Consider the following 27,176-nt stretch of genomic DNA (forward strand, 5'->3'; position numbering starts at 1 on the left):
GCCAAGCCTGCTGAAGAATACGACTACAGCAACAAAATACGCAGGCTCGTATAAACACCGTCCGTGGAACGTGTCGGGAATTGCGTTGCCTAATCTCTATCCTGACAATAAGCCAGACCGGGCGTCTATTAATACGGATATTCTCCGACACAGAGATTAATTCCACTGGCCTTGCTGACACTGCATGTTTTGCACCCAAAAAATTTTAGAGTAGTAGCCTAACATCAGCCCATCTAAATGAGCCGCATCCATCCATCCATCCAGCAACAATAAAAGCCATGTCTTGTTCCTGGCAAGCTCTCCAAAAAAGCCACATGCGTGGCCACTGGCGACGGCGCCAGCCTTCCTGAGACACCCTGCTGGAGCCCTCGCCTAAAGAGTGTCTCGTAGCTGAAACCAAACATCGGCGCATCAAGATTAAGCGCCCCTTAATTGGGATGCATGAAGTTATGCTCTTCTGGTCCCTGGAAGGTCCCTGAAAGCGGGCGTCAACGCCTGGTTTAGCGGCTCTTGTCGCTGATGCTCGACGTTTTAACTGATTTACTTCTTCGCTTGTAGTTTACAACCCAGAGACGTGCGATGCAACCTGTCTCGGGGTTTTGTCGTCTCAAGTTCTGACCTTGCTCCCCGAGTCAAGGCCCCTCAAACCACGACTGTGAAGCATCCATAGCGTGCGACCCCATCACCACCACTCCGTAATAATTTGCACCCTTGCTCTTTGGCTTCAGCAGCTGGGCAATTGAACGTTGCGGGGTAGAGAAAATAGCGCTCCCGTGCCCAATATCCACCATCACCAGGTCACTTCTCATTAGCACATGTGTGGCCTGAGGGAGCCGCTGCATCAGGGAATCGGTGATATATAGCAGCGTTGCAGCCCCCTCTTTTTTCTTTTTCTCCTTTTTTTATCGTAGCATAAAATATACACAGCTTCTGCTTCTACTTGTCTTTGCTCAATCAATTAAGACTCTAATATCGCTTCAGTCGATTAAGCTTCCAGCCATAGACCAGAAACCCCACCCCCACACATTAGAGGGAGCTCTAGAACACCTGACGTCATTCGCTACGTTCTGAGGAGAGCTTCGTTGGGCACTTCAAGGCACTGATCCGAGCAGTCTCGCCACTTTTCACACTTACACCTTTACATACCAAAAAACAACTCTTTACAGCTTTTCGACACGACACAATCACCATGGCGGACACCACCGAGAATCAGACCCCCGCTGTCGACGAGACTCCCATCTCTTCTGTCCAGACAAATGCTGCCCGCAAGAACTCGCTTTCCACCTACCTTAAGAACCGACCCGAACGCTCCGAGTTGGTAGAGAGTATGTCTCATGATACCCAACCACCCATTTGTCCATTCATTGCAGAAATGCTCGCACTTGGTCCTCATTGCTTGAATCCCGTGAAATACGACATTACATCTGGTAGGAATTTTATGCTAACTCAATTTACAGAGAACATTCTCCCAGACTCCACGGCCGCTCCAGGCCTCCTTGCCAGCCAGAAAGAGGTAAGAACTCGCTCACTGCCTGTTTGACCCCATTGCTGGTCTCAGTATCACATCGGAAAGGCAGGAGTAGAAGTGCTAACGATACCCTCCCTCAATAGCTCCAGAAGCACATGCTTGGAGACAAGCTCAACGACAAGATCTCACACCGTCCCGATCCCGACACTCTCCTCAAGGAGGGCGTCCTACATGAAGATCCCCGCTCTCCTGAGGAGAAGTACGAGGAGGCCATTGAGCTGGAATACGCCAAGCGTGAGGGCGGTGCGTAGATTGTCTGGGACTTTGTATAGCGACCAAGTGCTGGATACAATGCGACTCAATTTGGTACAGACATATAAAGCCACCATTTTTTGAGAGAGCTCACTGAGAAAGTAATTTGTTTGAGAGCTTGGAATTCTGCTTGTTTTTGAGCTTGGAATCCCCGCTTGTTTTTTTCTACCTAGGAGCTCGCGTGATATCCCAAGAGGATTTTCATAAGCAAAAGACAGAGCTACCTAACATTGAGATGTTGTGATATGTCTCTACAGCTTTTATCTCAATCTCTTCTCTTAACACAGAAACCTAAAAATAAAGTCTAAAAAATGACAAGTCGAGTCTATTAAAAACTCTTTTATTCAAGTACATAAAAATACCTGAGCCATTCTTCGGACCGAAGAGTCCTCCATTCAGAGTTGCTACCCCGCGCGCTCGGCGGTCGGCGGTGGTTGTATTGGGCGTGCCAAAAATAGAAACAGAAAAAAGGGAAGGGAGGGATAAAAACGGGTTGCCTCCCTTACCGACGATCTTGGTTGGGTTCCTGCAGTAGTTAACTACCCTGTTGGTTTTGTTTGTTTTGAGACAGCCCACGACAACTTTTTTTTTTAACCTGAGGCGGGAGAAACAAAAAAGGTCTAAAGTTTATTTAAGAAAAGGAGGGTTTCAGAATACGAAAATGCATGCTTCGTTTCGTTTCACATTTTGGAAAGAATAAATATGAATGGAGAAGGAGAAAGAAAGATAAAAAAAAGAAATGTTGCATTCGTATCAAACAATGCTATAGACGCCACCCATCCTTCGCTTAGCCGTTACTCCAGATGATAAGTCATATCTATTCCCGTTTCTGTGCCCATGTTCTCTTGGCGCCATTCCTTCAAAGTTATCCAAGCAAGAAAGTATAAAAATAAAATTCCCCCAATAAAAGTCCTAAACGCCGCGCAGTTGTATGAATGGATGTGTAGAAGAGCCCATGACAGGCGGGGTAGGCCCCGGAAAGCCGGGAGGTAGTTGTAAAATTTATGATGGTTGTAAAAAATTGCGATCAAAAACTGTGATAAAAATTGTGTCGTGTCCAGTGTGCTGTGACCAAGAAGATGAAGAGCTATGATGCGTTTCTATGAGCAAAGACTATCCATGCTCTGCCGTAAAGATATTTCACTAAGCCCTGTAGGAGGGAGACGGCGAGCTGGGGTCATAGTGGCGTTTGTTGTGCTGGACAATGGTGTTTGAGCCAGACTGAACCACTCGAGTAGTGTGGTTTACTACAGGTCTTGTCAGTACGTTGTACCTAGCAGAAGAAGTTGAGGTGGCTAGCATACCAGCACCGTATTCGCGGTAAGTGGTACCAGTGCGAGGACTGGGGGCTGTAGAACGGCCAGATGAGCTGGAAGAGCGGCTGGAAGAGCTCTGGTGGACATAGACGCTGCTGTTACGGCTAGACATTGTCGCGGGTATGTGTTGGTTGTTGATTTGTTGGTTGTTGATTTGTTGGTTTGTTTGGTTCAGTTGATAGACTGTTGATTGGTGATTGGTTGGGAGTTGGATTCGTCGGAACTCTTATAATAGCGATGATCAAGTGGCAGTGTTATAATAGTGAAGACAGTTGCAGTAGCAATGGTAGGAATAGTATAATAGTTGAGAGGTAATGTTTATCTGTGTCTTGTCTACACTGAAGGTGTTGAAGGTGTCGATGAGGAAAAGAAGAGAAGTGTGTCCTGAGGATGGGCCATAATATATAGTTTAACATGACGCCGCCATCCGAATCTACCTCTGCCAAGTAGACCGGCAGGCTTCTTTCACTTGAGACAGACGCAAGCACAGCATAGGCAGATAGGGCGAGGAAGGCAGCAACACCTTCAACCTTACTAGGTCTGACGGTCCATAGTCCACGAGTGAGTCAGTCAACACAATCCACCCCCGGGGAGTTTGACTTGGGGGTGATCTTCCGCGCCGCCCCAAAAGGGAAACCGGGGGGCAGGGGCCGCCAATCTTGCCGGACGAGTAAAGCATAGCATAGGTCAGAACCCAAAGACTATTATGAAAGGAGACAGCGCGCGGGAGGTGGCGAAAAAAAAAAATCAATATGTAGCTGAGGCAGTAACTTTAGCTTGACCGGGCCTCATGATGTCCGCAGCAGGGATGTGTCGTGCTTCCTTAGGCAGGGCGAGGGGCGCGGCGCTGGAACGTGAGCCGTTGGGGGGAAGGGCTTTGACGGTTCTGGGGGCATGGCCACAGCAGTGAAGTAGTGACGGCGAGCTCACAGCCGCGGCAGCGAGGACGGATTGGCAGAAGTGAGAAATGGGAGCGGCATTTGGTCGAGTCACGGTGGTCTAGATTCACGGTGAGCGTTTTGAGACGGCCAGGCGGGTTGCGAGAGGTACGTACTGGGTTGGCACAGCCGCCCGCCTCACTAGAAGTGGAAGTACTGGCTGTAGGACTATACGTGCCATGCCATGTTCACCACCACCAGCCACCCAGTAGCCAGATAAGGTCTTGACACCTGCCAGGCAAACACCAAAACACAGTCATGGGCGCAGACAGATTCAAGCTAGCCTAGGAACTCAGGCCTACCAGCGCCGTTTGTTGGACAGTCCAGAAGCAGCCCGGAGAAGCTTGAATCTTTGGACCCCAAGCCCCCCGAGTGAGCCACCGGGGCTAGCGCCTCGTCCAAACGCGTAGGCTCTGCTAGGCAGTCAGGCAGACATCAGCGTATCGTTTCATCGAGGGCGAGTGACTCGTAGCTGCAGAGAAAGGGGAGCGAGGAAACAAAGTCGAAAAAGGGCCACCGAGGGTTTGAGTTGGCAAAACGGTGGAATTGGGGCATGTTTTGGCACCCCTCATTTTCTTACTTTCTAACCCCTCCTTTGTTGCGTCCTGCACGGCGTGTGGCTGGTTATGCCGGTTCGTTCCACCAGTGACTGCGCGCCTATTTACCCTGCGTTGCGCATGTGGTGCTGCGAGAGCTTTGCAGGCGTGGACTGTCACGTTCGTGTGTAACGAGCCAATGTATGGTGGACGATAACAAATTATACATTTTATTGTATTAGTCCCAAGGAACCTCTACGGCCAATCGAAGGTTTTATACAAGGAGCTGCATTTATCAGCCATGTTTATTCACTGCTTGTTGCAGCGCTGTTCACTGGCATAAAACCGCTGTTCACGAGTTGATACTGCAGTATCCACTAATGATACAATGAAATGAATGAAAGAACACCCATGGGGTATGCGCGCTCAAAGAATACGTCTAGTTGGGTTAGTAGCAAAAGTTGCTAATGTCTGTCCGTGCTCCATACAATGTACAATGCAGGAAATCACCAAGCGACGTGATAGGTATGGCTAGTCTTACCCTGCTCTACGCCTTTGTTTACTTGCGAGTCGGCATAACCATTGCTCCTTATTGCATGCGGCGAACAAAAAAAGGACATGACGATGGTAACAAAAGCCCCGTAAACATTCTTTGTGATATCGAAAATTAAACGGGTATGAAAAAAGAAACTAACATCCATTTGATATGGAGGGCGCCGGAGGTAGCCATGAATGACCGACCTGAACAAAGCTAAGCGAACCCGGTAAATTCACGATGCAGCCTCGCAATCCGGGGGACTGTTGCCGGCATAGCCCTCGTCCGGCTTCGCTCGCGATACGTCCAAAATCCGCAAAAGAAAAAAAAAACAAGGGGAGGGGCGTATTGGTCACACACCCCTCTCTTCTTCAACTTCATTTTTTGGCTTCATGCCCAACTACACCATCTTGTAGAATGTTTAATTACCCCGTTCGTTCGGGGACCCCTTTACACATGTAAGTGGTGGGAGCACGTGCAGGTAGGAAACAAAGCTAGCGAGGACCCTGTGAATAGGATGGCCGCGGCGAAGCGGAATCTCGACGAAATACAATCGGGAAAAAGAAAAAAAGAAACATGGATTAGCAAAAATGGTAGTATACGAAAGAGCTGAAATGCGAGAAAGAGGCGAGCCATTCCCAAATGTCATGTGGCGCCGCAATAAGCCTGGCTAGTAGCCTTGCATCTGTCTTTGTCTGTGCTCTTCTCTCCAATCGGCCATTTTAGGTCCCCCTACGTCATCATACTTGACAGGTACGAAAAGGGTCCTCCACGCTTTTTTTTTTTTTGTTTCTCTTTCCACTCGAACCCAGTTTTCAGAATTCCACCTTTAATTACGTAGTTGCTCAGCTCTAGAACATCCCTAGTCCTGGCCGGTAAGCTTCTTTATTACCAGGGATTCAAATTGATTCGCTTGTGCATTGTCATGCAGAGCCTCTTCTCGTGTCCTGCATGGTCCAGAACAAAAAACATCGAGGGGACCACTCAACGAATTGTTCATCGTCCATTCCATCCCACATGACCCCCCATAAAACATTGGGCCAGACAAAGACCATGACGTAGATGCAAATGTGCTTGTTTTTGTTTTTTTAACCAATCTTCATGCAAAGCTCTCTACAATGCTTTTAATTTGTACTGTGTCGTGCGTGTGAACACTGAATCCCACCAATTACCATCTCTACGTATTCCGCGTCTTCATTGCTCACCGTCGTAGGCTCCCAACCATGGTCACGCGAGGACGGGAACGAGTACATAAACCGCCCTTTAATGACGACAACTTCAAAATATCAAAAAACGAGCCCGATACCCTTGGCACAAAGGATGAGAGAACGAATGGCGAAATAGTAAACAGTTTCATCATAATCGGGCCATGGGATCAAAGCCCATTGTGTCGTAGCGTAGCGCCGCCGTATCTGTAGGCAAGAGATACGGGCCAGGCACTAAAGCGCCCCCCGGGAGATGGAATTGGCGCGGGGGAATTGAGTGAACAGAAGGCCCCTGAGGGAAGCCGCCCATCCCATTGGCCAATCCAAAGCGCATGCATTACAACTCTCCGCTGTTTCGGGAAGCTCGTGGCGACTGGCAGAGCTGGCCACATTGCCTCAAGCCTCAAGGGTCCCCTCTCAGCTGCCACCGCTTGGTAAAGCCAGTCCGTATTGGCCAGATATTCTGTTTTCTCTCTCCTCTTTCTTTCCTCAACGAAGCCCGGTTTTCTCCCTCTCTCAAAGCCCAACGGTCCTCCTCCCGCACCGCCTCGTTCGCCTCGTTTCGTCGTCCGCGCCCCCCAAACCCAAGTTTCGCCACCATGAAGGCAGCCCTGCTTCTCTCCGCCCTGGCCTCTTGCGCCATTGGTGTCGTCGCCGCCGAGGACGGCCTCAAGATCGAGGTCACCCACGCCGTCGAGTGCGAGCGCAAGACCCAGAAGGGCGATAAGCTGTCCATGCACTACCGGGGCACTCTGCAAGCTAACGGCAAGCAGTTTGATGCTAGTGAGTATCTATCCTGTCTCTCTTTTGTCTCACCGTTTTCACCCACTATTGGGGAAACAAGAAGCGACGATCTTGGATTTGGCTGACCTTTTTTCTTTCTTCTCAGGCTATGACCGCAACCAGCCTTTCAGCTTCAAGCTGGGCGCTGGCCAGGTGATCAAAGGGTTCGCACCCCCTCCCCCTCGCTCGAGTTGAATGCCTTGCGACTGAAGCTAACGGCGATATTACCTCTATAGATGGGATCAGGGTCTTCTCGACATGTGCATTGGAGAAAAGAGGTAAGGAAGACACTACGACGTCATCTTCTTTGTCCCCCCTCAACAGTTCACGATGGCTGACATTACATCACTTTCTAGAACTCTCACGATCCCCCCCGAGATGGGCTACGGCCAGCGCAACATGGGTCCTATCCCGGCTGGTTCGACTTTGGGTATGATCTCCTTTCCCCATCTACATTCCCTTCTTTTCCCTTGAGCCCCCCACGCCGTATCAAACCTCAGACCACTAATTGATGTCATAGTCTTTGAGACCGAGTTGTTGGCCATCGAGGGCGTCAAGGCCCCCGAGAAGCCCGCCGAGAAGACGGCCGAAGAGCCAGTGGCCGAGAAGGTTGCCGAGAAGGTTGCCAGCGTCGCTTCCGAGGCTGCTGAGGCCGCCAAGACGGTTATTGCCGACACTGATGAGACATCCGAGACTCACGAGGAGTTGTAACGAGATAATGATTTGTAAATACTAGCTTCTTCCTTTTTTGAGCCTGCATAGCCGATCTCGAACGTCGAATGAAACGTTCCCTCGAAACGTTCCTCTTCTTTGTGTGGTGAACAAGAATTCTGTCCATGTTGAGCTTTGATCAGCCGTCAGCTATCCATAAATTCCCCGAAGCTATATTTTTTGGGATAAATATTGGGCTCCCATTATATCTAGATTCTCTCCATACGTCATGTCATATCCCTTTTCAATAGTGGTTGCCTCAAATAGCGCAAAAAATCAGTCGATTTGATAGATCTGCAAAGACCAGGGAAGTGATTGGCCCAAAGAAACATCGTGGTATCCAAAAAGGCTTCAACTCGCGGCTAATATGTGCAATACGACGGAAATGTATACACCTCAACAGAAATTTATCCCAAAAGCACCAAAACAATGCTGTAGATGTCATCACTCATTACCCATCATGTGCTCCTCTATCCAAAAGTGAGCTTCTTCTGCTTTGGATCCGTGATGGGCGGCCGACCCCGCTTCTTTTCTGTCAGCTTGGGCCGTTTATTCACATCAGGCAGGACGGGCTTCGTATCCTTGGGCTCATCAGCCTGAACCGCATCTCGAATGGTCTGTCTAGACAGACACAAGTCAATGTGCTCATTGAATTGTCGTTCGTTTGCTGCCTGGGGCCGGAGACATATTGGGCAATCCCACCACTCCTCCTGTGGCGGAACTTTGCCTTCAGGCTTTGGGTTGGGCACAATCTCCTTTCCATGTCTTCGGTCAGCCAGCATCTCATCCTCATCCTCTCCATGCTCGTGTTGTATATGTCCTAGGCCATCATCTAGACCTTCCATGAAATGCTCGTCATCTTCATCAAATTTCTCCCACTCTTCTTCTCCTTCCAATACTTCACCCGCTTTCCTCTTCACGGGAATATTGCCACTTGACTCTCCCCCATCCTGCTGGCGAGTTTTGAAACCAAAGAATGCCATTGTATCAGGTTTCTTGGTACTGACGAGATTTGTGCACCGCAGTCCCATCAACCTCAGCTTCATGCCTGGTATCTCCTGCTCCAGCTTCGCTAGCATCGGCAACGAATAGTTGTACAAGTCGTCCGCCAGATATATTGATTTTGGTAGGATGACTTGTCGTGTATAAACTTCAAATGTATGCAACTTTATCTTGATGCAAAGCGTGCGGCCCTTACACTCATTCTTCCTCATGTCTTTCTCCAGGCCCTCGGCTGTGGATCGAAGTTTGTCTCTGAGCTTGGTGGGATCTGACATGTCGTGGAATGTGCTCTCTGTCCCAACACTCTTCCGCTCGTACTCTTCTGCAGGCTGTATTTTAGTGCGACCAAGGCCCAAGTAGCACCGAAGGAGAAACTCAAATGTCTTCTCGCCAAAGAGTCTATTCAGATACTGCCGCTGATCATACAAGTCCCCGCACGTTTTCACTCCAATCTCCAAGAGCTCACGCTCCAATACTCGGCCAATGCCATTGACTTTTCTCGTTGGTAAATCTCTCATGAATGCCATGATGGCATTTCTCTCTTTTGGGAGGACGTATTGCCCGTTCGGTTTGTTGATGTTTGAGCAAATCTTTGCCAGCCTCGCATTCGCCGCAATGCCTGCCGAGACTGTAATGCTAGTTTTCTCATGCACCTCCTTCCTCATCTGCTCCACTACTGTCGCGGGATCCATGCCATGTTCCTCGCAGTATTCCGTGATGTTGAGGTAGGCTTCGTCGATGCTGGCGCTTTCAAAGCGCGGGTCGTAGTTGACAAGAACTGCCCTCACTTCCTGGGCTTTTGCACCGTATTTGTGGTAGTTTGATTTGATAAGGATGAGCTGGGGACAGAGCTTCTTGGCAACGAAACTAGCCATGCCCGACCGACAGCCAAATTGGCGTGCAACATAGTTGCATGTTGTGAGAACGCCACCGCCAACTGCAAATGGGACATCCTTTAACTCGGGCCTATCCAGCAGCTCAACAGCTGCAAAAAAGGCATCGCAGTCGAGGTGCACTATATGCTGGGTGAGGTCTCTAGAGAGCTCAAGCTCAGCAAGAAGGCGGTCGGCATTTCGTAGATCGCGCGTTAGGTCTTGTTCTTCCAGCTTCTTCTTACGCGACAAGATTTGGTCAATCTTTTTCGTAAGGATCTTGTCTCGGAATTCTTCACGGGTGAAAAACTTGGACCCCTTGGACGCATTATAAATAATCTCCGAAACCTACATCTGCGTGTTAATAACTGCGGTTGGCAACAAGAGTCTTTGGCGATGACCTTGCTTTGATCGACCTTGTCTTGGCCCGCCTTGGTCAGCGAAGGCCCAAGCAGGTGGTATTTGAGAGTTTTAAGGCCATCATCTTCGTTCTCCTCCAGATGCGCTGATTCCTCCGTGGATTCCGCAGAAGTCATATTGATGGAGCCATCAAGTTGCAGTGTCAAGCAATGTGTAGTAGCAGGCGGCTCAAGGTATTTATCAGCATCATACTGATAATAACCAAAAGCGCAGGTCGCGGCCTAGCACTATTCGCGCACGAGCGGAATTCCGACGATGGCCAAGACGCGTGCCTAATGGGATCGAGGAAAGCCAAATGCGATAGCAACGCGGAGTCACGTGAAGAGTCTAGAGTGCACAAGCACCTATTGCGTATGGCGCCGCTAATTAGCAGTTGTCAAGTGCAGCGGGGCATTGTTCTAGAGGCTTTGTGATAGAACAGCCTGCGGTGCAACGCAATTGGCCACAGGCTGTGCTCACACCCCTCATTGTTTGGTCGTGTAAGCGCCGAGACGCCTTAGTCCCATCGGTCGACAAGGCAAAAAGTGATGGCACGATGCGGTTTAAAACAAAGCTCGTTAAAATAAGGCCTGTTAAAATAAATCCTGTTAAAATACGGCCTGCCAAGTTTGCGTCCAAGGAGTATAAGTAGCAACCTGCGCACAGCCAGAGACTGAAGGCATCCAGGTCTCCAGAGCTTCATCGGCTTACTTACCACCTCGCGACAGAACAGAGAGCTCCGCATTGTCGGCCGGTAACCTGCCTCTCAGTTACAGCCAATATGGCAGCAAGGCCAGGCGAGGAGAACGTAGCTACGCTGTGAGTGGATGAGAATCGCAATCGGAGACTACAACCATTGCTAATATGAGACTGCCTCTTACACAGCTTCGGAGATGTTCACTACTTTTACTCTCCGGCGAATGTAAAGCCCCGCCATCATCGTTTTGACAAAGGATCATACGTCTACTTGTTCGAGAATGCTAGCGAGAGGAGATGTCGTATTGAGATTGCGAACAATGCCGGAACAGATGATCAAGATGCATTTCATGGATGTAAGAACAAGCAGCGCCGTCTTCACCCGTGGAGTACAGTCTAACACGTTCATTTTCTTGTCGCATATAGTTCTCGACCAAACTCACGTTCGATACTCCTACAAGCAACACTGCGCAGTCTCTCTGACCGTTGCCGAGTCGGTCGACCAGAGCGAATGGCATCTGCCCACTTACGATCCGCGCAACGAGACCAAATATCACTACAAGCTACATTCGCTCGATATCTACTTCTGGACGCAGCAGGATGCGCTGCAGTTCATCAACGGCGTCCGGCGCGTGCTGCCACCGGCCCAGGTCGAGGTCCTCGATGAGCCAGGCCCGCCCCCTCAGCCCGCCGGAATGAACGCCGTCATCCAGAAGCTTGAGACGGCTGCCATCTCTGATCCCAAGTACAACAATGGGACGGTGTCATCGCAGTCGGCTTCTCAAAGCTCGATTGGCGGCGCTGGCGACGTTTCAGCGGTTTCATCAACAGCTCCAAGTCTCTCCCTGCCGCCGCCGCCTCCTCCTCCCGCTCAGCCGGCCAACTTTGCGCCGATGGCATATAACCCAGCTGCTCCGGCTGCGCCCGAGGCCATCCGTCATCGTGAAAAGACCCCCCCTCCGGATGAAGACCCCCTCAATCCGCTGGCAGTCGCCGTAGCCCATGATTATCGCGGACTGCCCTTCACTCCAGGCATTCCTCCGCCATCTGCACTCGGCAACCTAGGGAATGGGCCTCATCAATTCGCAGCACCTCCAGTCAATTCCGGGCCTCCAGTCCATCCTGGGATTCACCGAGCCACGACAATGCCGGCGCAAGGTCTACCCTCTCCCGGACTGCCCGGCACTTATGGAGCTGGATTCCCGGCATCTCCAGGCTTCTCTCCACCACCAGCGTCAATGCCACCAGTGGCAAACCAAGGTCTTCCTGGTCCTCCAGGTCCTCCGCCAGGCGGATTCTCCAACTACTCATATTCCCAGTCGAGCTATACCCCGGCGGCACCTGCAGACTACTCCATACATCAACAGGTGTATCGACCGACAGAGGCTGAGGCGGCTCATGGCCACCACGCACATCAGCCGAAGAAAGAGAGTAAGGGAAAACTCGAGGAGAATGCTGGACGGCTAGAACGCGGCGTGACGGGCATGCTGAAGAAGTTTGAAAAGAAGTTTGGTTAAAGTTGAAATGACGATATGCATGAGTAGAAGATACGACAGGGGCTGTGATTTCATGATAGCAGGGATATCCAGGCTTGGAGGAGTAACGGGGGTTAATTTTTTTTCTTCGCATAAGAAATCCATGGATAGTATTTTGTAGCTTTAAAGATAGTTTATTGTCGTTTAACGTTTCAATGCAAAGATTGTCACCTTTCTTCCCTCTTTTGTCCCTATTCCGATAGACCACACAGGAGCCTTCTTTAATGGTTAGCAGCCGACGATGTCAGCACTGACGCTTCTATTTTCGAGTTAGGGGCTGCTTGCTGCAGGTTAAGCGCTGTTGCGAATCAGCGCTGAGTAGCATGGTAGCGGTGTAAGTCAATACGGACGGACTATTGCGTTTGCCATAAAAACTACCATCGTCCTTAATAAAAAAAAAAAAAGGCAAGATCTAACTGTTTTATGAATTTCCTGAATAGGGAACCATTTTTCGAGGAGGATACTATGCCCATGAATAGCGGAGATGTCTATTGATTTACGAATACCTATCGCCCTAAGAAAAATTTGGGATATAACCCGACGCAGATAAGGTAGAATTAGTGGACTATGTACTAAGAATAGAAACTACTACATAGTAGGTTGAGGACTCTAGCATTAGCTGGTGTAAGATTGAATGCTACAATATGATAACAATCTCATCAAAGTTTTACCCTCTCTAGGGCAAATCTTACACTTTTGCGCCTGGTGACGTTTTCATGCCAAAGTTTTGTAAGAGATACCGCCAAAAAGCCAACTCAAAAAAGCCACAACCTACGGAGCACACGTGTCCGGCCCTGTTGTCCCTGCAAACACGTTGCCTGGCCTAGTCTGACGGCCTTCTCCACTGCATGATGCGGTAGAGCGAGAGGGCCCGGGTCCCTGTGTCGCAAACTCGCAGATGCTTGCCCGCTCGTGCCAGATATCCGAAGATATCAAATCTTACACTGATCTCAAGATCACAGAGGCACGCGTGACAGGCGCACTAGCACTACCACCCAACGCACACCAAGCCCATATGCAGCCATTAATAGCAAAAAGCAGCGGCCCGTCCAGCGGGTAGCTTAGCAGCCCAAAGGGTTCGCCTGCGGGCGGACAATGGCATAGTGTCAGCCACCCACTCGATTCCACAGCGAATCGGCAGCGCCTCGTAGCCAGATGCTTGGGCGTTGCCGAATGGCTGCAACTTGGCCATGCATTATTTGCATTAGCCCTGGCCCAGCTACGTCTCGACGTTCCGACCAGCCCTAAGGCCCAAGGTGAGGCGTGGCTAAGTAATACGTTAGACATGGAGCCTTTTTTCTTTTTCATTTGACGCTGGCTGAGTCGATGGTGGCTTAGCACCCGAGGCTTGCTTGTGAAAGCGTCATGACTGGGGCTGACAGGCGACTTTTAGCGTATCGCCGGGTCGCCTCTCAGGGCCTCCTCGAATTAGCTACAGTTGCCCACTGGCGTCAGGCCAGCAGGTCCCGCGAGCCCCGACTCCTGCATCTCATGTATCCGTATCCGCCTCCCGCTTCCTTTTCTTCCTTTTTCTATTCCAGCCCCCCCGTCTCGTATTCCTTGCTCTTGATTGTTTTCCGTCATACTCGCTGTGCTCTGTAACCTCACTCCGTCTCATTGCTCGATACTTTCCGCCGTTCCCCGCATAGTCGACACTGCGAGGCCTGGTCGTCCCACCTCGCTAAACGCTGCATTATTTGCTTGGATCCTCGGTCACTGGAGAGACGCTTGCGCCGCCCGCACGCACTGGGGAGCTTACATACGATACGAGCCGCACCTCCGGCAGAGGCCCAATGCGGACCTCAGACTCGTGAAGCTGAAACGACCGGAAGAAAAATCTCACTCTCCCACAAACAACTACGCGATTGCCTAGTCTCTCTTCCCATCCATCGGGCTTTCGTCCTCTCCATTACATGTCTCGCGCGGCCGGCGAGGATGTATCTACCTATGCCCAGACGAACGGCGCAACCTGCTGATGGCAGCGCACAGCTGTCGCAAGCGACTCGCCACCTCCGTACGCTAGTGCGGCGAGATGGGATGGGCGGCAGCATTATAGGCGCTGTATGTTCTGAGATGAAAACAATTCTTGGGGTTTAAAATTTTTTCTAACACAGAAGTGCTATAACAGATCATCGTTGGCGTCATCGTTGCAATCGTTGTGGTTATCCTCCTCGTACTTTTCATCCGGCGAAGAAGAAAGGGCAAGAAGGCCAAATACGAACGTGCTCAGGGTGACGATACGAGGGAGGTAAGCAACTCCCGCGGCATCAACGCAACAGCTACATCGAGAACTGGACGAGCTGGAAGATCTACCCATCCTCCCCCTGCGTCATCAAATCGCAATAATGCAGCAAGTGGTAACGTGGACCGCAACACGTCGGTTCGCTCGGTCATGACTCTGCCCGCCTACCGCCAGGACGCTGCACAAAACGAACAGGTTATCGGGCGAGAAGGGGAGAGAGATGGCATCGATGTCATTGTCGACTTACCTACCGAAGAGGAGATGGAAGCTTTGCGCGACGAAGAGATGGAATCCATGTACCAGATCCGGCTTGCGCGGCGGCAACTGATTGAGCAACAACAACAGAGGAGAGTTGAGCGACAAGAAGCCCGGTCACGAGGCGACGTCGCAGCTCTGGCGGACATCCGTGCCCGTACTCGGGCCGCAAATAACAACACCGTTATTGATGACCTCCGACGGGAAATGGAACGGGCCAAGGAGAATAGAAATCTATCCGTGTCAAGCGTATCTTATGCAGACGTTGGACTGGCTCGCCATGACGGTACAAGAATCCGTGCCAATAGCACCGAAAGCGAGCGTATTGGCCTTCTTTCGGATGCCGGGAACATTGCAGTGTCTGATGCGCGGTTATCATTATCCCAATCAATAACCCAACAGCACAGCCGGGTGATGAGCGAGAGCTCGGTCATCAGCATGGATAGCAACTTTCCCTCACCGGCCCTGACCCGATCTGCAGAGGGCCCAAGTGAAGCCATGGCAGGATCGAGCCCCGAGCTCGTGGAGGCGGATTTAGGTGACGAAGCTATGCCACCTCCGGGCTATGAAGACGTTTCCCTTGTGGACGACGACGATTTCCAAGATCGATCAATCGTGCCAACACATGAACCACCACCAGACTATCCAGGACACCACCGATCAGAGTCGCAAAGGAGCCGGCGGAACGAGACATCACCGTCGCTTGAGTCGGCGTCCAGCCAAAATAGTTCTACAGAGCACGACGACCGACGGCTCAGCCGCGGCGTTGGTGGTATCCCTCAACTCCCCAGCCTGCGAATCAGAGACCTTCCTCCGATTACAGTTGAACCGCCATCTGCACAGCCAGTAACACGCGAAGGCGCCGAAGAGGCCGAGCTGAGCCCGTTGTAAAAGGGAAAAAGTTATACATACCGCGAAGAATCTTGACGTTTTTGCTTTTTTCTTAGTCCTTTTTTCTTTTCTTGTCTCTCTTTTATGTTTCGACCGAATGAGCTATGATTTATGGACAGCCTTTTCTCTTATACTTAATATTTTGGATTTGGATACGCGGAGTGCAAACGGATACGAAGCGAGCGCCATGCTATCTTCCCTGCTGAGTCTGTTTTGAGGCGGGCGCTTCTTTTTTTCTTTTTTTCTCCTTTCTTTCTTATATCCTACTTCTTCATGGGCGGTGTTACGGCGAGAAGGAGGAGGGGGGGAGGTCTTTTGTATATAGAATCAGGGATGATTGAAGTCATGGATCTTGTATGTGTGTGTGAAATAGTGCAAAGCATAGGAAGCTAGCTCATCATTTATAGCCTATATAGTACTTACGTCACTCTACTGGTTTACTTTTTCCATATACTATTCGGGCCTACCGTCTTTATGCAAAGGGAGCGGGACCATCTTTTGCGATAAACGAGTTAACTTGTTTTACAATTTGGGCTGTATATCTGTTTTAAGCGTAGGTAGCCAATAAAAGACCAAGAAAATGGGGCTTCGGCATATCTATGCAGTCATTGCATCTACAATGAGTCAAAAGTCGAAGGAGGTTATGAACTACATTCCTCAATCCAAGACAATGGCGGTCAGTAGAACTAGAACCAGCAAAGCAGGTGTCTCATGTCAGGCACTTCTGAATGATCCATCAATCTCTAGCGGTCCCAGAGCAAGTTGAGGTGTTGGACGAAATACGCGAATTACACGGCACTACACCGTATTCTCGTATTTTTGCCAGGGCTGCAGATTTTCCCGGACGCCCAGTTATAGTCTCCCACGGCTTAAAGCGGTCCTTTGGCCGTATGCCGTTGGAGGGTGCCAGGTACATGTGTATAGTTGCAGCGCGGATCACTAGTAGTAGTATTGGCATTTTAACTCAATTGCGTGCGTCGTATTGCTTCTGCAGCTGAGGGGTAGAGTTGAATGGTTGAAAGAGGGCGTCGGAGGCGGGTCGAGACTCGTACCGTTTCGGAACATTTCATCACGAAAGATGCTCGTGCCTAGATGTTTCCACCCTCACCAGAATCAGCTCTTTTTTTTTTTCATTGACGTCTCTCTGAGAGCAACCGGAGAAAAAGGAGAATAAAGAAGAAAAAAAAATGGCACCGCCAGCTTTTAACTTATAAACTCTCTTTTTCTACTTTTCAAGCAAAATCGGGAGGGGAAGAGGGAATTAAAGTGACATTCTTCCATTGGTTTTAACCTTTTGGCGTTGAGGCCATGTTTGCGTTCGGTCTCACTGGCGCAATGCACGGTCAGCGGCGCCAAGTGGTGCGGGCGTGGCCCCCGCCCTCTTGATTGAGAGAGAGATACATGGCCGGGCGATATAGCCGAGCTGGATGTATCTTCAACCAATGCATGTTGGGAGAGGGGAAAAAAGACTTATTTGGGCGGCGGCGTGTGGTTATTGGCGTCATACCCTCGTCGTACCTTGGGAAGGCTGTGATGGTGGTTTGCGAGCAGAAGTCTGTTCTGAGTGAGTTGTTAGTGATGGCGTAGTAAGAGGTTGTGAGTTGGCAACACAGAGAAAAAATCTGATTGAGAATACCAGACAAGAGGATCATGTTTAGAACCGGCTGAAAAGACTCTAGCAACTATTAATCGCTTAGAAATTGGCCCAGCAAGTATAGGTAATCTCTAGCCTGCAGCGCTTGGTACCTTATCGTACCGTCCGATCCACGATGCCGCAGGGGAGCTTTTTTGGCATTGATACTTCCCCACTTAATTCGATCGTTCTGTAGCCCACCGGAGAAGCTGTCATGGTCATGTTGGTGATGTCCAGATCCAGCAATTGCATCATTTTCCTCATCGAGTCCCTTAATTTTATCTGTAAGCAAGTGAAGAGAGAGGCAAAAGGGGCATCTCATCATTGTTCAAGCAGAATTCGTTCCGGCCTCTTTCTTAAAACATCCCGCGCGGCTGTTGACTTAGCAAAGCTTTAGCTAAGCTTCGGCCGTCTCCACTTTACGCCCCTCCCAGCCCACCGGCGGGGTGCGGGTGCCGTTTGTCAGGCTCAAGTAATGCTGATTTGTTTTTCCCATGAGTGCTGCAAATCGACGTAGAGACGAGACCTGGGCGCAGAAATTGCTGGCAGCCAGTATTGATTAATGCTGACACGATGATTACTTGTCGCGTCTTGTTTTTCTGGACAAAGCTCTAGTTTCCTACTTTGGCATCATCGAGACTAGCAATTGACGTGCTAATTCACCTGATTACCAATTGCAGCCATGTGCATTCCAGCGATTCAGCCAGATCTGGTATTATCTGGTGCTCCCATTATGTGATGGTGCCGTAAACGTTGCACGGAAAAAAAAGAGGGTCTTTTCGGAACCATGTACCTCGCAAGGCCATGATCTCATAGCCTGAGGTGAAGGTACCACGGCTATGCTATGCAGCACACCACACCACACCCTCGTTCGACCTTGGAGATGCAGCAACCTTTCCACTAATACCAATTCACGGCTAGGCGGTTCGGAGTCCAGCCGGGTCCTTGCATACCTCTGCCCCAGGTATAAGAGCTCAGGTCCCCGTCCCTCCCTCTTCGGGTCTTTTTTGAAAAGCCTCATCACAGTCACACACAGTTGTCTGAACTAAAAGCAGCTTCCTTTTCTTTTACAGCTTAATATTTTCTTTGAGATACCCCTAGTTTTCCACTTTTGGAAACTCTAATAATCACAATGGCTCCCAAGATTGCTATCGTCTACGTAAGTTGGGCCTACCTTTTACTACTGACACGACCCAATTGGGATACTCCCCGTACCTGAGCTATCAATTGGCAATACAAAGCATCAACTGTATTGCCAATTGTAGCAACACAAACATGACAGCACTTTTCTACTATAAAAAACATCTTACTAACATGAAATCTCTCTTCTAGTACTCCATGTACGGCCACATCAGGCAGCTTGCCGAGGCCGAGAAGAAGGGTGCCGAGGCCGCTGGCGCCCAGGTCGACATCTACCAGATCCCCGAGACTCTGTCCGATGAAGTCCTCGCCAAGATGCACGCTCCTCCCAAGCCTAGTGATATCCCCATCCTCGAGGATCCCCAGACCCTCACCCAGTACGACGGCTTCCTGTTTGGCATCCCCACCCGATATGGAAACTTCCCCGCCCAGTGGAAGGTATGTCTTATACAGCAAAACCCCTCCTGATATCCTACATGTAAAAGCAATACTAACAAGTCTTTGAATAGACCTTCTGGGACAAGACCGGTGGAATCTGGACCTCTGGCGGTTACTGGGGCAAGAAGGCCGGTCTCTTCATCACCACTGGTACTCCCGGTGGTGGTCAGGAGTCCACTGCCATCGCCGCGATGTCCACTCTGGCTCACCACGGCATCATCTATGTTCCCCTTGGCTACGCCAAGACCTTTGGCGACCTCGCAAACCTCAATGAGGTTCACGGTGGCTCCCCCTGGGGCGCCGGTAGCTTCGCTGGCGCCGATGGTTCTCGCCAGCCTACCGAGCTCGAGCTTAGAGTTGCCACCACTCAGGGCCAGGCCTTTGCTGAGGCTCTCTCTTCGTGACTACATGGTAGTTCAGAGAAGTCAGCTGCCAAGGTAGGCCCAACCAACACGACTGCTCCGACTGCTCAAACCAACACATCTACTCAGGCTGCCCCAAAGCCGGAGCCAATCCGGCAGAGAGACGAGGATGAGAAGGACGGCTTCTGTGGTCTTCCAGTGAAGTGTGTCATCATGTGAAAGAGATAGAGAATAAGAAAAAAACTATTGAAGGGAAAAAAAAACATAACTACACGATATCAACTGCAATTCTTTGCCTTGACGTTAATTAAAATACCTAGCACTAGATGCAATAGAATTGAAGTACATTAATCTTATCAATTTTGCTGGTCTTATTTACAACATAAGGTGAATTAATAGTCTGGGTGAAAGCCGTATCTAATATTATATAAGCCTTATAGCAGTCATTCATGACAGCTTCGAACTGCAAACTCATTTTGCGTCCTAGGTTCCTTAGCACCCTTTAAATCCCTGGTAATTGTCTATATCAGTCATAGCTCTCTTATAGGCGTTCCTTCTTGCGTAGTGCGCAGATCTCCGCCATGCAGTCGATGGAGAGCAAATCATGGCTAATTTGCTTTGCGTTTTTCCCAATCATCAAGTCGTCAACCAGTTGATACAAGTAAGTTATTGTGGTTTCTTTAGATGAGCTCTTTCCTAAAGAACTCCCACCGAAAGATTCCCAGTAACTGGTCTGTAAATCTTCAATCACATATAAGCCACCTGGCTTGACGGCTTTCCAGAGAAACTCCAACGAAGTTATCTGCTGGTCCATTGTGTGCCCGCCATCATCTATTATTATATCAAATAGCCCGTCCGTGGTTGCTTCTGCGAAAAACTTTGCGAGGAAGAGAGTGTCTGCCTGGTCACCGATGAAGACGTGTGCGTTGGCGGTTTTGTCTTGATATTTGTTGGCGCACTGGCCATCGTACTCGATAAAGTAGAGATTTACGTGGGAAAAGTATTCGAGCCAAGTGTAGTAGGACGCTCCGGGGCCATAATCCTATGTGTGCCATGTAATTAGAGCTTGTCCATCCGATAGAGGGGGCCGCGTTTACCATGTTGCAGCCAAGCCCAATCTCCAGGACCTTCAACTGACCGTCTCGAATACCCAACAGGTATTTGTCGTACATGAACTGGTATTTGTGAGTGGTGACTTTGTCTGTGCCATATTTTCGCGCAATCTGCTCAAAGTTTGGGCGTGCGGTTGCAACTTCATCGCCAAAGCTGCTTCTTCGATGAGCGGGATCGGTAATATCAGAAAATAATAAGGAAACGATACGCACCGATGAGACGCCAGTTTATCTTGGATACTTTCTGCCGTTACACTGCCCCACTGGTGGAATACCGCATAGAGAAACAGCGTGGCGGACGCAACAAAAGTCAGATAGAGGGTGCGATTGCCTGTCATGGTGACGTCGAACTGTGATGATCTTCCTCTGATGATCTTCAGATGCTGTGGAGAGAGGCAACGTAAGGCTCTGGCGACGAGCGATTCGACGGTAAAATAACTACGTGTCGTGCTGGACTAGACGAAGCCATCATTTAGCTACAGTGATATGGAGATGCCTATACAATGTGCGCTGCAGTTCAGCCGAGACGGCAGGCTCAGCCCATCTCTACGCCTGGCACCTGTGGACTGCCTATTGCTGTATGTATCTCATGTCAGGAAAGATCATGTGTAGCTCAAATGTATCATCTTCACAATTGGACAATAGGAGCAGGCATAATTAGGGAGGCGCGTCCTTCACACTGCTTGTTGAGATAGTATACGGCAAGTTCTACAGCGGCTTGGTTCTTTCCTGCCGGGTGCCTTTGCCGGGCAGGTGACTTTGGAGTCACTTTAACAAGAAACGACGTTTTCAGGTCTACCTCCCTAATCCACCAGTACAAATTGCAATTGCTGTTCATTAGAATTATCGTCCGCTCTCTTTTACATGCTAGTCCAAACTAATGCTGTACCGTGTCTATCCATATATCATTCATAAACTCTATTTGGGCGTGCCATACCCCGTCGCCTCCCCCACACAAACCCTCTTTTTTTCCTAATTTCTGTTCCCCCTTTTCTTAAAGAGGTCCGTCTCAGACCCAAAAAATGGATTCGGCTGAAACGGCGTAAGGACATGCGGATCCGATTGCAGTTCGCCATCATATGGCCGTTGGCGATCATCGCCCACTGGAGGCGCTACTTTGATCTCTCCACGATATATTTCAATCACAGATATGACGGGCAGAACTAGGAGCAGCATCGACAGGAGCTGACCAAAGCTCCAATCCTTCTCTCCCTCGTCACTTAGTTTTACGGATGGGTGTCCAAACGCTTGAGAGAGCAGTATGACGCGCACAGCGGCACCAATGGCAACAGCCGTCATGAGGATCCATCCCACCACTTGTACAATTTTATAGAATCTCTGCTTCCGGCTATGCAGATACCATGTTGCGAGGACAAAGATGATTACGTTTCCCGCCATTGCTGCTATGGTGCCCACATAAGATAAACCAGCATTGGATGGAGCCTTCTCTCCGTCAACTTTCCAGACACAGGCAACGGGCAGAGTCGACTTGTCTAGCCCCTTGGAGACGGTCTGGAGGACAAACACCCCAGAAACGGTCGATAGCGCCAAGTTGACGAACATGAGAAACTGTCTCATCCATCTCAAAACCCAGTCACGGCGATAATCTCGAACTAGCGCCAGAAGTGTTGTATTGTGCGTTGCCATGGACAGGAGGGACAGCATCCAGATTAGGAAGAAGTGATACGGGACAAGGGAGTTCATCTTAGCTAGACCAACACCTGCGAAGCCATTCATTCATTAGCGTCGTGCTACAGGAGATATCCGGGGTTCGTTCGAGCCGCTTACTTTGGATGCCGATCCCTTGCATGATCTGTGAGTCGCTGTATCCGTTGAGTAGTTTTCGCCGGGTGGTTGAGTTTTTCCCTCTAAAGTCTACGAGAATAACACTCGCTGATAAGATGATGGCTAGCAGGGCTGTGATCATGAAAGAAAGGAGAATCTGGGCATCATCGTCAGTAGGGCGCCCGACAATGGCAGAGCCGTGGTCTTCTCTCACGACCTTCTGCCGCGAGTGCCGGTCAACATACTCCTTGTCCTGCGACCCCCGAATCACTGGGGGTGGATTCAGGTGCAGACGTGCAGTTCAACGTCCCCATGTTTGAAGATTGTGATATTATGCTTGTTCAAGCAGTGGGATCATGAAATGAAGATTGTGGAACGAAGCAATTACGAGCAATGTCAAATTAAAAGCAAAAAAGAGAATCGCTAGCTGATACCAGTCTACTTTAAGAAGCAATTTGCATATGACGACTTGGCATGGTGGGGAGCTCTCATTATACCCAATTCGTTCGTATGACATCTACAGTAGCACCTGATGATGGATTGGACTGCGCGGCTCGTCTTGAAACGCGGGAAGGTGTTTGGGCTGCGAGAGCCGCCCGTCATCGACTGGCCAAGGTTTACTGCCTCTGCCACAGTGGCTACGATCAATACCCTGCAACTAGACATTTTTGGGCGACAAAGCTGCTTGGCTGCCGCTGCTAAGCTGCTAAGCCATACAGCATGAGGACAGGATTCAGGAATTTAGCCAGGATCTACTCTTGTTCTGCTAATCTTAGAGCTTAGAGGGAAAAGCTTAGGTGATGATCATCACTAGCCACTTTGACCAAGTTTGGAGGAGCACAGTCCCACGGCTGCTACCATAGAACCCCGGCAGTTGGGCAAAACGGGCTCCACTACACACTGGAAACAGAGGCACGCCTTGCAACCCTGCAGCTCAGCAACCTGGTCTGTCCACCTAGTTTGGCATCAGTCACAATTGAGTTTGCTTTTTGTTCTTCTAAGCTGCAGGACGCTTGAGTAGCGCCTACAGGGTATACTGCGAATTATAAGCACTGATGGTTGGAGATATTATCGTCGATACGAATCACATGAGGTGAACTTTGCTTTCTACCGTGTCAGCCCACGCGACCAGCTTGCTTAGCTCCTTTGAGAATATGATGAATTATGACAGCTGAGGGGTCAAGTGGGAAATAAATGTAAGAGCAACGTGCTTTACTGTTGGAGCATTTACGCATTAACATGCTCGAGGCAGCAATATACACTTTGCACATGTGCCTATTATTGCTGTCGCACCACAACGACCCTTGATTTTGATTTGACTCGACTCGAGTGCTGCAATCGGCACCAAGCAGCAAATTTAGTCCTATATTTTGTCTTCAAAGGGGAAAGAAGGGGAAGAGAAGTTCATGAGCTGTGGCTGTGTCCTCCCTTGCCTTGTCTCGCGGTAACCCCGTTGTCTTTCTTAACTTTCGCCCCCAGCTGTCGGGATAGACTTGCGGCGGCCGACCTCTGATAAAAACTCCACTCATGCGCCTCTACGGAGACAATTAACCAATGCGATGCCAGTTTTATAGATGCGTATGGCTGCAGGGATACTGACTTGGTAAAAAAACAAGTTGAAACTTTTATGATAGAAACATGGGGCACTTCGTAACTGTATAGCACGCCGTTGCCACCACTTCATCTCTCAGCCAGACGGCAAAATTCCGCTAGGTACAGACTTAATTCTGAGACAACTGAGACATTGCAGCACATCGCCCCGTTACCGGCTGACTGGATCAATAGGAAGTGCATGCCAAGTCCCTCGTGCAACCTATGAAGTACCTCTACCATAATGAGTGTAACGCTGCCTATGCTCAATTAGACTCTCGCCTCTCAGCCGAGCTCATTGGGAGATCTCTAGCGCTAGTCGCCCGTAATAACGATCGACGCGCGAGATGCCCGGTCTGTCAGGCTACATGCCTTCTTCTGCTCAAGGGATAGGGTCTTGTCCCCTATCTTCATCAAGCCAAGCTTAGCGCTAAGGATACCTAGATGATCCACGCGCCGCACAACTATGAACCGCTCTGAGGGCCCAGCTATTTGGATCGGTCAAAAATGCTTGTCACCAGCGGACATGTCGGGCGATAGCCATCGTCGACAAGACGGGCGGCCGACGCCGTTAGGCTAGGACGGCAGCAGCCCTCCCCGGCCACCGCGCTGGCCGCGATGGCAATGGCAAAACAACACCGTTTACTGCCATCGTTGAGAGCGACCCCTTTGAGACCTGGAGAGCCGCAAGTGGATCGTGGGTGCGCTAAACGGCGGCGGACGCCAGCAATACCGAGCGCAAGTGCGAGTAGGTATTAGCAGGTGGGTGGGCCATGGACGTTTACCTGCGTTGCTCTGCTCCCCGGTATAGTATGAATGCTTCAAGTGCATATAACGCCACCACAGCAGCAGGTGGTTTGAAAGTCAGTGCGTTTAATTTGCGAGGCTACTAACACACGATAGAGTAGTCCATGTACTAGTACTGCTACTACGACTACTCAGTAGTATTGTTGTTGGACGTTTCAGCTGAAATGTCGCTGGTTAATAAGGCACGCACGAGGATCGCACATGGCTTATATGCCCTGGTTCATCACAACATGCTCCCCATGTGGTTCACCCGGCCGGACGGTTCACTGTTAGGCCTCTGAGACTCTAATTTTGCACACATGACCCAAGAGCTCGATAGGATTTCAAGGCCGGGGAAGTGGCCCGGCCAGCGGTGCACCGGAACTGAGTAGCATTTCATGGCCCGCGCTCCCCAAATAGTAACGGCGCATTTTTACGCGAGTCTTGGTTGGTGGATAGCGACGAGATAAAATGGAAATGTCTAGGAGTTGGAGCTGGCCAATGCGGAAAAGTGGCAGCAGTAGCATCATCTTCATACCTAATCCCCACATATGAGGTGATGCTATATTGCTTCCCCCCTTGCCTTTGCCTGCTAACTCTGCCAGTGCCGGCGAGCTACCGTAAGGTATCCTTGCAGATTTGGCCAAGCTACGGGATCTGTCAGTCGGCGACTGTCTAATTCTCATACCCCCTCTAACGAGTTAGCTAACCATACTGCCGGTCCCATGTCAGTGGTTATTCGAGAAGAGGGGGGCACTCACTCCTGCTGGCTGAGAATCTCGCTCGGCCGCAAACGGTGGCAGTGAGTAGAGGGGAGTCTCTATACAGATGGATTGATATTGTGTTCCACTGGTGGAGCGCCCTCTCCACGAGCACTTGCTTCGTTTCCATTGCCATGCTTTTCTCAAAATGGCCCACCACCCATATTCGAGGCGAGTTTGTCTCAGTCTGTACGGAGCAGATGAAACCTGGCCAACGACGGTTGTGAGGAAATGCCATGCAATCCTAACGTGTGGGCTAATGCTTGGGATACCACTTTAGGTACATCTAAACCAGCCCTTGTCCTCGCATCCACACACCCCCCTCTCTTCCTATTATGCCACCTTTGCGGCGGCGCTTCCCGTAGTCAAGTGCTTGTTATTAGATTGATCTAGGATAATTTGCCAGGAGTAGCACTTGGGCGCCCTGGGGTTGCAAGCTTTATATTTCTCTGCATGCCTTGTCTTGCATGATATTATCGAGATCAATCGTGTCGACGAGTCTCTTCTAGTCCGCCATGATCGTCCTTCCTAGGCCTACTATGCTTCCGAATCTGGGAGCTCCTAGTGCTCACAGCACAAATATTGAGTCTTCTGGCTCACGATTTGTCCACCACTATCATCCTTACCGCCACCCTCACCATCACTCAAGTCAATCTCAACCTCACAACCGCCATCATCAAAACCTGCCTCAAATGAGCCATCTGCACCAGCACCAGCGTCAGCTCAGTCACCCACATCCACACCGACATGACAGTCCACCTCAAAGGCAAGAGCCACAACTGCAGCAACAACCACAGCAACGGCAGTATCATTCCCCGCAACCTCAACAAGCCCTTCCCCATCGGCAGCATAATTTACGAACTATGCCGTCCTTTATCGAACGTCTGCCACCAGAGGTCCAAAAGTCTGTCTTTTCTTACCTAGACTACGAAGCCCTCATCCATCTATCCACCATGAATCGATACTTTCATCGGACCATAGACCCCCAGAGGATGGCCGACCCAACAGACAAGGCACAGTTTATCATGAGGGCGGCGAAAGACTTTCCCCAGCATCGCCCTAGCGAAAAGGGGCACGACTACAAGCCTGGAAACTTTGAGTGCTACATTTGCTTCCGCGTGCGATCGCCAGAGCATTTTGACATGCTGCAACCCCAGTCCGTCTACGTCGATATCCACGGCCAAATCGTCCGTGATCGAGAGCCTGATCCGCGCTCGGATAGGCTCGTCAACCTTCGACGGTTCTGCATCTCTTGCGGTGTGGACACTGGCATCCATGCTCCGTTTGACTGTCTCACTACACGGACGGGGCGCGATCTTTGGGTCTGCAGATGCAGAAAAGTGTGGTCCAAGCCGCTCTGCCTGCGTTGTCCTGACTGCCAGGGAGACTGTCCTCTCCGGCCAAGAAGGAAGCTGGGCGTTGATCGTGCATAGTTTGTGTGTTTACACCGGTGGCGGCTTGAAGGTTGGAAGTATTAATATTATGTTCGTTACTGGAGGCGGATGCATCAAACCGGATCGGAACTGGAAAGAGTGTGGATAAATTCTTGGGATGAGATATAATTACGGCCGTTTTGTAGAATGGAGGGTCCAAGGGCGGAAGGGTTACACAAGGAACTGGGCACAATGGGGAGTTATGCATTGCTGGCGTTATCGGGGTTTATAGGAACACGAATAGCATGAGATTGGCATCTATTATTAATACAAGGGCAGTAGCTGCTGCCAAGAATTTTGTTCCATCATATGTTCTCCGTGCTTTTACCTGCGATACTTGGTAGAAGTAGAAGTAGTAGAAGTAGTAGAAGTAGTAGAAGTAGTAGAAGTAGTAGAAGTAGTAGAAGTAGTAGAAGTAGTAGAAGTAGTAGAAGTAGTAG

At 50.0% G+C, this 27,176-nt stretch overlaps 10 protein-coding genes across 10 annotated transcripts; 6 read left to right on the forward strand and 4 right to left on the reverse strand.

Moving 5' to 3' along the window:
• Positions 1 to 1,189: 1,189 nt before the first annotated feature.
• Positions 1,190 to 1,779, forward strand: GGI43DRAFT_387225 (RPEL repeat-containing protein; the record flags this gene model as incomplete). The annotated part of the gene is made up of 3 exons (XM_083203899.1): positions 1,190 to 1,325; positions 1,458 to 1,513; positions 1,612 to 1,779. 3 exons carry the CDS (start codon positions 1,190 to 1,192, stop codon positions 1,777 to 1,779), a joined length of 360 nt encoding a protein of 119 aa, XP_083057153.1.
• A 1,144-nt stretch (positions 1,780 to 2,923) lies between these two features.
• GGI43DRAFT_387226 (uncharacterized protein) lies at positions 2,924 to 3,208 on the reverse strand (the record flags this gene model as incomplete). Its single annotated transcript, XM_083203900.1, has 2 exons — positions 2,924 to 3,027; positions 3,085 to 3,208. The coding sequence occupies 2 exons, from the start codon at positions 3,206 to 3,208 to the stop codon at positions 2,924 to 2,926; spliced, it is 228 nt and encodes a 75-aa protein (XP_083057154.1).
• Positions 3,209 to 6,909: 3,701 nt separating this feature from the next.
• On the forward strand, positions 6,910 to 7,804 carry GGI43DRAFT_387227 (peptidylprolyl isomerase family protein FPR2; the record flags this gene model as incomplete). The annotated part of the gene is made up of 5 exons (XM_083203901.1): positions 6,910 to 7,093; positions 7,200 to 7,257; positions 7,330 to 7,371; positions 7,450 to 7,523; positions 7,614 to 7,804. 5 exons carry the CDS (start codon positions 6,910 to 6,912, stop codon positions 7,802 to 7,804), a joined length of 549 nt encoding a protein of 182 aa, XP_083057155.1.
• Positions 7,805 to 8,102: 298 nt separating this feature from the next.
• Positions 8,103 to 10,351, reverse strand: GGI43DRAFT_206377 (uncharacterized protein). Its single transcript, XM_083200131.1, has 2 exons — positions 10,080 to 10,351; positions 8,103 to 10,026 (listed from the first exon to the last, which is right to left on the reverse strand). The coding sequence occupies exons 1-2, from the start codon at positions 10,212 to 10,214 to the stop codon at positions 8,275 to 8,277; spliced, it is 1,887 nt and encodes a 628-aa protein (XP_083057156.1). The 5' UTR covers positions 10,215 to 10,351; the 3' UTR covers positions 8,103 to 8,274.
• A 142-nt stretch (positions 10,352 to 10,493) lies between these two features.
• On the forward strand, positions 10,494 to 12,485 carry GGI43DRAFT_414785 (uncharacterized protein). Its single transcript, XM_083207072.1, has 3 exons — positions 10,494 to 10,896; positions 10,963 to 11,129; positions 11,200 to 12,485. Exons 1-3 carry the CDS (start codon positions 10,859 to 10,861, stop codon positions 12,288 to 12,290), a joined length of 1,296 nt encoding a protein of 431 aa, XP_083057157.1. The 5' UTR covers positions 10,494 to 10,858; the 3' UTR covers positions 12,291 to 12,485.
• A 1,445-nt stretch (positions 12,486 to 13,930) lies between these two features.
• GGI43DRAFT_206515 (uncharacterized protein) lies at positions 13,931 to 16,060 on the forward strand. The gene is made up of 2 exons (XM_083200132.1): positions 13,931 to 14,369; positions 14,437 to 16,060. Exons 1-2 carry the CDS (start codon positions 14,244 to 14,246, stop codon positions 15,694 to 15,696), a joined length of 1,386 nt encoding a protein of 461 aa, XP_083057158.1. The 5' UTR covers positions 13,931 to 14,243; the 3' UTR covers positions 15,697 to 16,060.
• Positions 16,061 to 18,349: 2,289 nt separating this feature from the next.
• On the forward strand, positions 18,350 to 19,629 carry GGI43DRAFT_414790 (flavo protein-like protein). Its single transcript, XM_083207073.1, has 3 exons — positions 18,350 to 18,488; positions 18,662 to 18,907; positions 18,979 to 19,629. Exons 1-3 carry the CDS (start codon positions 18,462 to 18,464, stop codon positions 19,309 to 19,311), a joined length of 606 nt encoding a protein of 201 aa, XP_083057159.1. The 5' UTR covers positions 18,350 to 18,461; the 3' UTR covers positions 19,312 to 19,629.
• Positions 19,630 to 19,810: 181 nt separating this feature from the next.
• Positions 19,811 to 20,719, reverse strand: GGI43DRAFT_387232 (uncharacterized protein; the record flags this gene model as incomplete). Its single annotated transcript, XM_083203902.1, has 3 exons — positions 19,811 to 20,311; positions 20,367 to 20,535; positions 20,595 to 20,719. 3 exons carry the CDS (start codon positions 20,717 to 20,719, stop codon positions 19,811 to 19,813), a joined length of 795 nt encoding a protein of 264 aa, XP_083057160.1.
• A 363-nt stretch (positions 20,720 to 21,082) lies between these two features.
• GGI43DRAFT_414796 (uncharacterized protein) lies at positions 21,083 to 22,559 on the reverse strand. The gene is made up of 3 exons (XM_083207074.1): positions 22,412 to 22,559; positions 22,170 to 22,323; positions 21,083 to 22,102 (listed from the first exon to the last, which is right to left on the reverse strand). The coding sequence occupies exons 1-3, from the start codon at positions 22,478 to 22,480 to the stop codon at positions 21,354 to 21,356; spliced, it is 972 nt and encodes a 323-aa protein (XP_083057161.1). The 5' UTR covers positions 22,481 to 22,559; the 3' UTR covers positions 21,083 to 21,353.
• A 2,898-nt stretch (positions 22,560 to 25,457) lies between these two features.
• On the forward strand, positions 25,458 to 26,836 carry GGI43DRAFT_206642 (uncharacterized protein). The gene is made up of 2 exons (XM_083200133.1): positions 25,458 to 25,583; positions 25,716 to 26,836. Exon 2 carries the CDS (start codon positions 25,819 to 25,821, stop codon positions 26,734 to 26,736), a length of 918 nt encoding a protein of 305 aa, XP_083057162.1. The 5' UTR covers positions 25,458 to 25,583; positions 25,716 to 25,818; the 3' UTR covers positions 26,737 to 26,836.
• Positions 26,837 to 27,176: the final 340 nt, after the last annotated feature.

The sequence above is a fragment of the Trichoderma evansii genome, assembly GCF_050947405.1.
Source record: "Trichoderma evansii strain SZMC 28006 chromosome Unknown GGI43scaffold_23, whole genome shotgun sequence".
Lineage (NCBI taxonomy): Eukaryota > Fungi > Ascomycota > Sordariomycetes > Hypocreales > Hypocreaceae > Trichoderma > Trichoderma evansii.

Excerpts from the sequence above, each read along its gene's own strand:
- GGI43DRAFT_206377 (XM_083200131.1), bottom strand. The coding sequence starts at position 10,214 with ATGACTTCTGCGGAATCCACGGAGGAATCAGCGCATCTGGAGGAGAAC. Across the intron at positions 10,027-10,079 it reads ACAAGGTCGATCAAAGCAAG|GTTTCGGAGATTATTTATAA; the intron begins GTCATCGCCAAA and ends ACGCAGATGTAG.
- GGI43DRAFT_414785 (XM_083207072.1), top strand. The coding sequence starts at position 10,859 with ATGGCAGCAAGGCCAGGCGAGGAGAACGTAGCTACGCT. Across the intron at positions 10,897-10,962 it reads GAGGAGAACGTAGCTACGCT|CTTCGGAGATGTTCACTACT; the intron begins GTGAGTGGATGA and ends CCTCTTACACAG. Across the intron at positions 11,130-11,199 it reads TCAAGATGCATTTCATGGAT|TTCTCGACCAAACTCACGTT; the intron begins GTAAGAACAAGC and ends TGTCGCATATAG.
- GGI43DRAFT_206515 (XM_083200132.1), top strand. The coding sequence starts at position 14,244 with ATGTATCTACCTATGCCCAGACGAACGGCGCAACCTGCTGATGGCAGC. Across the intron at positions 14,370-14,436 it reads GCGGCAGCATTATAGGCGCT|ATCATCGTTGGCGTCATCGT; the intron begins GTATGTTCTGAG and ends GTGCTATAACAG.
- GGI43DRAFT_414790 (XM_083207073.1), top strand. The coding sequence starts at position 18,462 with ATGGCTCCCAAGATTGCTATCGTCTAC. Across the intron at positions 18,489-18,661 it reads CCAAGATTGCTATCGTCTAC|TACTCCATGTACGGCCACAT; the intron begins GTAAGTTGGGCC and ends TCTCTCTTCTAG. Across the intron at positions 18,908-18,978 it reads ACTTCCCCGCCCAGTGGAAG|ACCTTCTGGGACAAGACCGG; the intron begins GTATGTCTTATA and ends GTCTTTGAATAG.
- GGI43DRAFT_414796 (XM_083207074.1), bottom strand. The coding sequence starts at position 22,480 with ATGGGGACGTTGAACTGCACGTCTGCACCTGAATCCACCCCCAGTGAT. Across the intron at positions 22,324-22,411 it reads CGGGGGTCGCAGGACAAGGA|ATTCTCCTTTCTTTCATGAT; the intron begins GTATGTTGACCG and ends GATGATGCCCAG. Across the intron at positions 22,103-22,169 it reads GCAAGGGATCGGCATCCAAA|GTGTTGGTCTAGCTAAGATG; the intron begins GTAAGCGGCTCG and ends ATGGCTTCGCAG.
- GGI43DRAFT_206642 (XM_083200133.1), top strand. The coding sequence starts at position 25,819 with ATGATCGTCCTTCCTAGGCCTACTATGCTTCCGAATCTGGGAGCTCCT.